The following is an 11399-nucleotide window of genomic DNA, read 5'->3' as shown; positions in this document are numbered from 1 at the left end:
CAAAAACTTTCATAATTTTTCAGGTGCTGTAATTTCATTATTTTTTTCATTTCAGTTTATTTAACTTAATTTCATTTACTTACATAATACATTTGTTCGTTTTACAAAAATTACATGTGTGGAATATATAAACTGATGTGACACAATATTTATTACTTATCATTCTCGTGAAATCGTTTCGCTTATTCCTTAATGTATTGATGCTACCATAAACATTTATTTTATCATTAAGCGTTTGAATTTGCCACGTAATGATGACGTAGTCAAGCTGCAATTCTTATTGGTTGTCTGGCTTACCGTGCGCAAGAGCATACCCTTGTATTTCTACCATGGTCACGTCCATCTATCTCGCGCGAATCATCGATGATCAATTAATTACGTACGCTCCCGCATATCGCGTAGCCCGCCGTATGAACACCCGCGACCCGCGAGGGCATCGCAAATCGCAATTCAGTATTCTCGAATTTCCATATTGGTATATTAATACCTCACCGCGCGACTTATCTTACCGCACAACTTAAAAATTTGGCCGTTGTATATTGACTCTCGCTTGAGGGCAGATGCCAGATATAAGAAAGAAGAAAAAAGCAGCCGTATGAGTTAATGGTGGTGTGAAGGATCACAATAGAGTCAGTGACAACCAATTCCCGACGATTTTTCACGTCGTGTGCTGAGAACGAGCGAATAAGAAGGGGAGGAAAGGACGCCGTGGCGATGCTGAATCAGGCGGTGGTCGAAGCGCTCTATTCGGCGACGTATATCGAGAACTACCTGGACTGTGTGGAAAATTTGCCGAATGACTTGCAGAGGCACGTCTCCCGACTACGCGAATTGGATGCCACTTGTCAAAGTGAGTGCAATCGAATTCTCGGAGGTTCCTTTGAATCTGTTGCTCCAATCCTGTTTGCGCGCTCCCGATTTCTCGAGTCCGCGATTCAATAAACGATTCGTTGCGTTTCCTACGATTTTCTGATAGATATCTCGCGTGGCGTTTTTCATATCTCTAGATCATCCATTCATTTACAGAGAAATAATAATTTAGCAGCATTGTCTGATGGTTTTGGTATGGAATTAGTATGGTTTGTAAATATAACGATGCTTTGGACAACATAACAAAAATTATTTCAATCTTCTTGGACCGTCTCTTAAACTTTTGTGCTACTCAGATTTTGAAAGATAATAAACATCAATGACACTATCGAAATCTGTGAATAAAACTTTGATTGTGAGAAATCAAAAAGTTGTTTTGTTCGTTTTATCCGTGAATTTAATAATTTATTTTTCTTAAAGAATCTTATATCTAGTTCTAGAATCAGTGTCTTATAGATATAGTTAATATAAGGTTTACATATAAACAATAGTAATTTTAATTTTAGACCGTGTAAGTGAACATTATGTGTAAACTTAAGAGCGCTTTCTGTGGTTGAGGTTGGATCTTGATGCTTAGTATTTCTATGAAATTTTAATAATCCATTATTTAGTCATTTAAATTACATACCGAATAAATGTCGGACTTGCAACACAATTGTACAATTACATTTGTTCGTTTTCTGTCATACGAAATTTTGTAAGCAAGTTAATTGGCTGCAGGAGCACACAGAGATATTCGCAGATCTCTGTATCCAATAGGCAGTTAATAGGCTTGAAACATTTGTCATACGACCAAAAACGGATAAATGTAATAGTACCCTTAAGATACTTTTTCATGCTGACGCATGATGCTTATTTTTAGCGTCAAAACAGATCACTTGATCAAAATTGATAATATCAAGCGTCAATTGTGATCTTTTTTTGACACTAAAAATGTGCATCGAGTGTCAGCATGAAAAGGTGCTTTAGTTGAAGCTGGCATAGTGAGATTACAATTAATTTTCAATTTTTAATAATCTGATGCGAATAAGCATCTTAAAACGCTGCGAAGAAATAGTTGTTTATTCTATTTAGATAATTTTATTTTGTTTTTATTTTATACTTTATAGCATATCTACACGAAGTGGATCAGCAACAGGAGGTATTGCGGAACGACGTGGATCCTGCGATTAAAAGGAGAGCATTGTTGAGAGTTCAGCAGGCCTTGATTGCAGCACAAGAGATAGGAGATGAGAAATTGCAGATTGTCCAGCAAGTTCAAGATCTTATAGAGAACAAATCCAGGCAGTTAGATGTAGATTATCGAAACTTAGGTATGATTTTTTTTTGTACATTTTTCAAGTTAATAAAATCAATGTTTAGATGTACAATTCTAGCACTTCAAATCTAATTGTTATCATGTTACAGACTTTGGAAAGGAGCAAGAGAGCTCCGAGTCGGTGCGCGAATCAAATATAAACAGCAATTCGAATAATGCAAGCCACGCAAACAACTCGGAACGTCAGCCGAAACGTGCCAGAAGAACTAGGACCGAGACCTTGATAGAGTCGACTCATTCAATGGACATGATGGTCGGAATGACGGAGACGAGGTCCTCGGCATTATCTAATACGAGTAATGGAAATCAGAAAAAGACGGCAGCGACGGCTACAGGTAAGAAGAAAAAGCGGAAGTCTCGGCAGGGCAATCAACAGAACCAGCATCGCGAGGATACGCCACCGCCACCGGAGGACGATCTCGCTATAGACCCTGACGAACCGACGTACTGTCTATGCGATCAGATATCGTACGGCGAAATGATTCTTTGTGACAACGATCTATGCCCCATCGAATGGTTTCATTTCTCCTGCGTTTCCTTGACGACAAAGCCAAAAGGCAAATGGTTCTGTCCTAAGTGTCGCGGTGATCGACCTAACGTTATGAAACCTAAGGCGCAATTCCTTAAAGAACTCGAGAGATACAATAAAGAAAAAGAGGAAAAATCATAGCAAGAGCAGGGTGGCGAAAGACTTAAAAATTTCTCAAAACTTAATTGGACTTAATCGAGATTCCTTTTAATTTCGAACTTCTCAGGAATATTTTGTTAAAATCTTAAATTATATAAATTGTTTTTTTTCACAATGTTATAACTAGAATTCTAATCAGAGAGTACTATATATTCCTTCTAAATTATAAAAAATAAATATGTGTATATGTGATATTTACGATTGTACATATATATATATATATATATATATATATTATACATAGAGATAATGCCATCAATATAAAATAATTAAATTTATATTTAAATGCATTTTCTTCGTTGACATCATTGCAATATCAACTTAATATACTCATCTATTAGTTTAGTATGCGTATAATAAAATATTAAATAAAATACCTTTGCGGAAGCAATAGTCAAAAAGCGCACATCTTGAATTATATGTATATAGTATGAACTTAATGTACATGTAATGAAAAGCAAAAATAACTATGTAAATAAGTACAAAATAACTGGGGACGATTGAAATAAACATTTCACATCTCATGAAAATATAAATGTTGGAGAAGAGAGGACGGAACCCTTTAATACAAGGAGTAGAGAGGGGAGAGGGAAAGAGAAAGAGGGTGAGGGAAAAAAAGAACGTCAACAAATATATAAAATATCTAAGTACTGATTACATAATAATTTTATCTGTTTTTTTTTTGTTAAAAAAATTGTTATTTTCATAAAAATTATACTTGATATATATTTTTCATGTTAAATTTAAGTATTTATATTAACACAACAACAACAACAAAACAGTATAAATTTACAACACGTTAATTTCTTTCTTGCAAAATTTATTAATTCGATTACTATCAATTCAATATATGACATTCATTTACAGTCTAATACAAGCATGACTTTCTAATGGTTAATACCAAGTTGAAAACGAGAAATAATCATACTATTTTCTTATATTTTGCGCCGTTACACATGGTGAAAGTAGACTTTCCAGAAGCGACTTACAGACTTTCATATTTCTTCAGTACAATTGCATTTTCCACAAGCTCGTCTCTACACTTGTAAAATAATAGAAAGTCAATTTGCCTGCAAGATTAAGGTATGGCGAAACATTGTATGGACATTATCTTTTTTTTTTACTTTTGCGCGAGAGGGATACCTACATAACGGCTAGTTATAAGAACAAGACAATACATGTTGTACTTATAAGTAAAAGATCACATAAGTTTATAGTGCAACTTCACATCGTTCCGATTTTCTACCTATTTTTTGTTAATTTTTTTCTTTCGATATTTTTTTTGCAACAGTGAGAGCCGTGCAAATCTCCCTTCATTGTGTTCTACAGACTTGTTGGATCACAACATTCACAACACACGGAATGTTCGCCACGAGATGTTAAAGGAATATTACAGATACAGCTCCACCGAAAAACGTGTCGACCGAATCATTACGTATGTATATAATACGGAGGGGGAGCGGCGGGGGGGGGACAACTTTTATATTAGACAGAGAAGCTGCGACAGAGATCTCTTACGCGTCGTGTGAAAAAGCGGCATACTTAATGTCAGCGAGGATTGTCCTCCGTGTGGCTCTCTTGGAAATTCAGCCAAGACTGTTCGACGACAGTGGCCACTCGCTTCTCGTACTCCCGCTTGTTCTCTTGGTACAATTGCGCCGCTAAAGAGTTGGCTGGCGAATTAGGATTCGGTTCGTCCAAAAGTGACTGCAACACAAATAGTCGACGTATTCCCTCAGCATATGTCACTTCAGATATATTTTCGAATTTTCGAGACAGAGAAATCGAAACATACACATAAAAAGCAGCAAAGCGCAAACAGGACTGACAAGGGGCCTACAGAAGGTGCACAATAGCTGCAGCATAGAGAAAATTATCCAAGCATCTTGACTCCCTTTGGTTCACTTTCCACTCAAAAACTAGACCGGAAATAAAATAAATATAAATAGTAAAATAATAAAATAGATTAGAATAAAATAAAAAACGAGAAAGCACGACAAGCACGAGAAATTCGCAACCTTCGTATAAGAACCCAAGTTTTTTATTTTATTCTAATCTATTTTATTATTTTACTATTTATATTTATTTTATTTCCGGTTTAGTTTTTGAGTGGAAAGTGATCCAAAAGGAGTCAAGATGCTTGGATAATTTTTTCTATGCTGTAGCTATTATGCACCTTTTGTGGGCCCCTTGCGAGGTCTCCGGATTGTGGAAAGCGAATATCGGGATACAATTATTAGACTATGAAGTGAAATTATGCATTTTTTTTATTATCATTATCTCTCATTATTATTATTATGTATATATTTTATATATATGTATATCTTATATATATGTATATATATTTATATGTATATACACACATATATAAAGTGAATTTGTGTTTATGGGTGATAGTTGAAGTACTAGAATTCATTCAAAGTACAACTCTGCACTGTCGAAAAGACGCTTCCTTTCGCACAGAAAAGAAAAAAAAGGAAGTGAAAAAAACACAAAGAAAGCCAAGTATTTTTTTTTATACTCTAACATTTAATATAGTAACTAATTTCGTGTATCATCAGATATTCGAAATAAATAAATACGCAATTTTATAATAATTTATTATTCAACATCGTAAAAATTCCGTCTAACGTTGCACATCTGTCGTGGTAGTTCGGTAGAGCTTTCAGGGAAGAAACAGCTAGGTATGTTTTCCCCTTTTCTCTCGTTTTTTCGTTCTTTTTTTTTCTTATTTAATCGTTAGCTCCTTGGTAAGGCTGAACGCTCCTCTCCCCCGTATTTGATGGCGGTTGGTGGCTGACTGGTGCCGCGACGGCAGCATCGCGTTAACGCCCGCGACTAATCCACAAAACTCTGCTCCACGCAAGCCTTCACTCGTTTCTCGTACTCGCGTCGATTCTCTTTGTACAGTTGCGCTGCCATTGAGTTGGCAGGTGAATTCGGGTTCGGGTCACTTAACAGCGACTGCAATCACATAAGTCGTAACTTTATTACACTTCGGAAGGTAGTTTTTTTTTTCGTTATCCTTTTTTTTTACAAAGAGCATGGCCGCAATCGGTAAATGGAACGCGAGGGGAAAGGACTATCTTTCTTTTTTTTGCTTCTTTCGTTCTCTAATCAATCAGGAAAAATCAAAAATGCGTATTCGATGGGGTGATCGAAAGTAATTACATACAGAGACATAGATGTATTATACAAATGTTACGTACAAATAATTTCAAATCAGAATTATCATGTGATTAGACTTTGCTGAATTGCAACCGCTGTTAAGACAAAACGAACGATCCCTCTTTATTGGACATTTATATCGCAACAGAGATCTTATGGAAGCGACGTGTGACAATGAACATACGAGCGATTTTACAGAAAATAAAACAACATAATGAACAACATAATGAACGACACAGATCCTAAAACGTAAAGACAAAACAAACAAACAATACTTGAAATCCAGAAAGTATCTCTAAAATCTTTATTTTATTTTGTTATATTATAAACATTTGTTAATTGCTGTGTAAAATATTTGTGACTTCCAGAAGAATTATGAATAAAATTATATTAGAACGTATAAATTACTACTTGTAAATATTCTCTATCTATATTATGATGTGATTATAAGCTGTAATAGCACATGATATTGAAATACTAAATTTTTTTTAATAATTTCAATATGCAAATAAAAAAATCTAAATTCATAGCGATGGAATTATAAAGAAAAAAAAATCTCTTCCTTCTAAGAAGAAAAAGACATCAAACATTATTTGTTTGTATGACAGATATTCATAAAATGATAATTTATTAAATTACGCGATTCAGTTCTCGACTATTTGGAATGCCAGAAAAAAGAAACATCAGAATACACTTTGCGACAAAGAGAAAGGAAAAAATAGTACCTGTATAGATGTTAGGATGGCTGAGACGTCGTAAGTAGGACTCCAGCGATTTTGTAGTATGTCCAGACATATTCCACCGTCCGCGTATACGTTAGGGTGGAACATTTTACTAACAAATCTCACTGTCGGTGGCTTGTTGGGGTATTCTTCTGTGAATTCTATTGTAAGTTTAAAGGTGCCATCTTCAAACGGAGTATCATGTGGTCTGCAACATATGAAAACATCCCAGTCAGGAGCTTTTATGCACTTGAAATACTCAATTTTATCTCGTCTCTTTGAAATTTAAAGCAAAATTTCTTTATCTTTAGTCATTTTGTAAGCATATTTTACAAAAGGTAACTAAAGCTTTGTTAGTAGATTTTATAAGATTTTATTATGCGCGCAGATATATATCTTTGATGACGAAGGACATTTCCTTGAGACACAAGCGTTATCAAAAAGCAAACGTGTAGAAAAAAAATCTTACCCAAATATAACTGCATTCCATATCATAATATTATTGTCTGTCGGGGCGCCTGATACTCCGGTCGGTGGATCTTCCTGTAATCTTTGACGGAAATAACAATTTTTAGAGCCCTGTCTTACAAGTGACAGCACATAAAATGTATAAGACTTTATTTCTGGCATGTAAAAGAATATTGAGAATAACACATTTTCTTTTTGTAAATCGTAGTTAATATTGCAAATACACGTCAATACGTCTACAAATACAGTGTCAGGTGTCGTAAAATTTTCATCATTGCAAATCATCTGACAAATCATGCGTAAAATTAACAAATATCCAATTCGCTCCTAACACATTTATCAAACGTCTATTAAAGTTTGCTAGTTTTATACGAGCGATTTATTACATGAAATTTATCAAGATCCAAAAAAAACCGCCTCGTTTAATCATAAGCATAAGGACGAGGAAGTGAATCGTGGTTAAGGTGAGATCATCGTAAAGATTCGTCGGCGGACTGTTTCTCGAAAACGGCCGGGACGTATCGGGGCCCGCGTGGACCCGTCGACAGGATGAGAAACGGTTTGTTTTACTGGGCCAGATAGGGGAGAAGATCGAAGGGAAAGGGGGAGGGGAAGGGATGGAAGATTGCCGACGGCGGGGAAGGCGAATGCGGGAGGGACGCGTCTTGCGGAAAACGCCGTTTCTAATAATAAAGGCTGACACGTTCCGCGCGGAAGGTGCGAAGATCGTCGACTCGAGTCGGGGTCGAATCGGGCGCACCAGGAGGTGCCGCTGCGGCCTACAATGGCGTCGTGCCGAGAGCACGATCGAACAGACGTACGGAGGGGTGGAGGGGAGGAGAGGGGAGAGGAGAGGACAGATGGAGCACGGACGGACGAACGGCACGTTAATCTGCCGTCGTGCGCCAAGTACCTCTTGAAGTCCCTCATCAATCGCCTCCTCGCAGGGGTGGACATCCCTTACGAATGGCTGCTCCCCGTTAACTTCTGCGAACGACTGATGGCTGATCACGCTCGCTCCTTCTCTCTCACTCTCCGTCCCTCTCCGCGATAGGTGTAGATCCGTAGATGCGTGTGCACGCGCGATTGACGGACGACGACGGCGACGGCGATGGCAACGACGACGACGACGACCTCCTTCCTTCACCGCGCACCTTGCGCGCGTTGTCTATCTCCGCGCGACAGTCCCGCCGAGAACAATCACGGCACCCACACGCGCGTCCGTACGCGTGCCAGATTTACGTAGCACGCACTCTGTACTCTCTCTTTCTCTCACGCGCGGGACGCGAGAGACGAGGGTTATTTCTTACGAGGTCCCCGGATCTGCGACGTTTGCTCGCGAACGAGCGAGCGAGATTGAGAGGAAGGGAGGAGATAGAGAAAGACCTCCGCGGCGCGAGGTAGAGGGAGAAGGGTCGAGAGTGAGGAGAGCGCGAGCGAGAGGCCGTTGTTTGTCTCGTCCTTTGCCTTTTGTTACGTCGCGCCCCGTGAAGGCCGTCTTCCCGTCCGCGCGATACCGTTATTAGGAACAATGTGCACGAATTCGGTCCCACTGTGACGACCGTGACGGCAACGATAATAATGACGATGATCGAACGATGATCGCTCGTCAGCTGGACTGAGCGGACAGTATGGTGGGGATGCGAAAACGAGCCACCTCGAATTGAGGTGACGTCACCGTGGCACCACGAGCGAGGCCCGGCAGCCAATCGGTCGTCCGTTTTCCCGGAAATAGTAGATACGCGACGAGGGAATGATTGGATTCGTTCTTTCACACGGAAGGCTGACAAGTGACAAGGCTGTGAACATTTGCTAAAAAGAAGTATCTATTGTATCATGAAAATAGCTTGATATGTGTAGAGTCCTAGATTATCAGAGAAGCGCGATCGGCTTATGGCAGTATCGCAAAAGTACTAGAAAATATTAAAAATGGCGTCGAATGGCCAATCATAAGTTTGATTTATTCGGCAGCCATTTATAATAGCGATAAATCAATCTTATGATTGGCCATTTGCGTGTCCAATCAGGACTCGTAACACCGGTCGCGCTTCTCTGATAATCTAGGACTCTAGATATGTGTAGGCCGCGTTCCACAAAGCGCATCATACGGTTACATACGCATGATGTATCATGGTATCCTTGTTGTTCACCAAATGTTAAACAAAGATAAAAGGATAAATCATACGCGCATGATGCGCTTTATTGCGGAACGCAGTCTATACCATGGATATAGGAATATAAAGCCGGTTCTACATTAGTTGCAAGTAGAATCTATTGAAGGGTATAGTCTGATTGGCTGTCTAAATTACATGACAAAGCGCCATTTTAATTCACTATTGCACTTAATGCACCAAGATACAGCTTTGTAAAGTATGTATGTACATACATACATACATATAAATTATATAGAGAAAAATTAAGACAATACAAAGTGTTGAAATGCAATAAAAAGCTATTATTATGGTGCAAGTATTTTCTTTTTGCATCAACTGTCATCAGTTTATAAGGTTGGAATTGGAAGCAACGACATATATATAAAGACCGAGCATTCTGTCCACAGCATGAAACCGAAAGTTGGCAGAATACAACTGAGAGAGATAGCATTTGCGGGGAATGCTGTCTCATTTTATCTTATAGTAAGATTGGTAAGATGGCCGATGTCAACAGCTGTCAATTGACACCATCATCATCTTGCAGTAAAATAAAAGAGAGAGCATTCCCCTCAAATCGCACTATCTCTCTCAGTCGTATTCTGCCAACTTTCGGCTTCATCCCCTCCACAGCAAAAGCATAGGAATGCTCGGTCTATTATATATGTCGTTGGTTGGAAGTATTTTACTGGATTAAAATGGCGATGGCTACCTAACCTAGAGTCCTAGATTATCAGAGAAGCGCGACCGGCTTATGGCAGTATCGCAAAAGTACTAGAAAATATTAAAAATGGCGTCGAATGGCCAATCATAAGTTTGATTTATTCGGCAGCCATTTATAATAGCGATAAATCAATCTTATGATTGGCCATTTGCGTGTCCAATCAGGACTCGTAACACCGGTCGCGCTTCTCTGATAATCTAGGACTCTAACCTAACCCAACCGACGCCGTGTCGCATCTCTGTATTCTAGAACTCTAATTGCAAACCGATCGCAAGCTTGTGGCGACAGCCAATCCAGAGCATTGATTTCAAAATGCAAGCTTCAGATTGGCTGTTGCAACAAGCTTGCGATCGGCTTGCAACTAATGTAGAACCTGCTTAAGGGCGAATTCACACCTTGACAGAAAAGCGGAAAACAGAAAAGCAGAAGCCAATCAAAACTCGCACTGGTAGCAAAAAAACAGAAAGCAAAAACTATTAACTACCAACGCGAGTTCTGATTGGTTTCTGCTTTTCTGTTTTCCGCTTTTCTGTCAAGGTGTGAAGTCGCCCTTACATTTTTAGTGCTTTTTGTAAAAGCACTTTGTATAAATCCAAAATAAAATACATGTCTAAGTTAGTGTCTTCAAACTCAAATTTGAGAACACACATCAAGACAATTGTAATAATATAATAAATATATAGTCTGGCCGCGGGAAGAAATCATTGTTCTTCTGTGCATTAAATCACGTTGGAAGAAGCCTTTCAAAATCAGTCCTCTTTCCGCGGCTTGACAGAAATAAGTATAACAAATATATACTTTATTTAAAAACTTTATTTAGAAACCCTAAAATTATAAAATAAAAAAAATTTAACTTTAACTTTTCAATTACTTTTTTTTTATTACTAGCACTACAAACGCGCGCTTCGCGCGCACTATTTAACACTAATTCTTACTATAATTTATAATTACGTCAACCGCAATACACACAATTGTCAAAATGCAATGTCACAGCCGCTTACGCGAAGTAAGCGCAGCGAGACAATCAATTAGCATCGCGGAAAAGCAACAACAAATAATTTCGAGAAATGCGATGTTATCGACTTTACATGCACTTTTTTAGATAGGAACTTAACTTTTAACACAATTAATTTTATTATGGACTAACTTGTATTTTAACTAACAATAAGTTAAATTTTTAAACTGTTAACTTTAACTTAACTTATAGTTAAAAAAAATATTAACTTATTCAACCCTGATTCATCGTATAACTTCGTATAATGTACTGAGTCGACAAGGCACACAGGGGATA

The 11399-nt window shown here is 38.1% G+C and overlaps 2 protein-coding genes across 3 annotated transcripts; one reads left to right on the top strand and one right to left on the bottom strand.

Annotated features, from left to right (window-relative positions):
• Window positions 1-382: 382 nt before the first annotated feature.
• LOC105451953 (inhibitor of growth protein 1) lies at window positions 383-3042 on the top strand. Its single transcript, XM_011692694.1, has 3 exons — window positions 383-850; window positions 1980-2183; window positions 2278-3042. Exons 1-3 carry the CDS (start codon window positions 715-717, stop codon window positions 2856-2858), a joined length of 921 nt encoding a protein of 306 aa, XP_011690996.1. The 5' UTR covers window positions 383-714; the 3' UTR covers window positions 2859-3042.
• Window positions 3043-3679: 637 nt separating this feature from the next.
• LOC105451952 (ubiquitin-conjugating enzyme E2-17 kDa) lies at window positions 3680-8885 on the bottom strand. 2 transcript variants are annotated; one of them, XM_011692692.1, is made up of 4 exons: window positions 8148-8885; window positions 7236-7316; window positions 6770-6974; window positions 3680-4583 (listed from the first exon to the last, which is right to left on the bottom strand). In XM_011692692.1, the coding sequence occupies exons 1-4, from the start codon at window positions 8189-8191 to the stop codon at window positions 4425-4427; spliced, it is 489 nt and encodes a 162-aa protein (XP_011690994.1). In that variant the 5' UTR covers window positions 8192-8885; the 3' UTR covers window positions 3680-4424. The 2 variants fall into 2 exon arrangements, with proteins under 2 accessions (XP_011690994.1, XP_011690995.1); XM_011692693.1 differs by lacking the exon at window positions 3680-4583 and adding an exon at window positions 5385-5840 and having other exon boundaries at window positions 8148-8884.
• Window positions 8886-11399: the final 2514 nt, after the last annotated feature.

The sequence above is a fragment of the Wasmannia auropunctata genome, unplaced genomic scaffold, assembly GCF_000956235.1.
Source record: "Wasmannia auropunctata unplaced genomic scaffold, wasmannia.A_1.0 LD336039.1, whole genome shotgun sequence".
Lineage (NCBI taxonomy): Eukaryota > Metazoa > Arthropoda > Insecta > Hymenoptera > Formicidae > Wasmannia > Wasmannia auropunctata.
The sequence above is the reverse complement of the archived record's forward strand: the minus strand, read 5'-3'. Positions and strand labels throughout refer to the sequence as shown.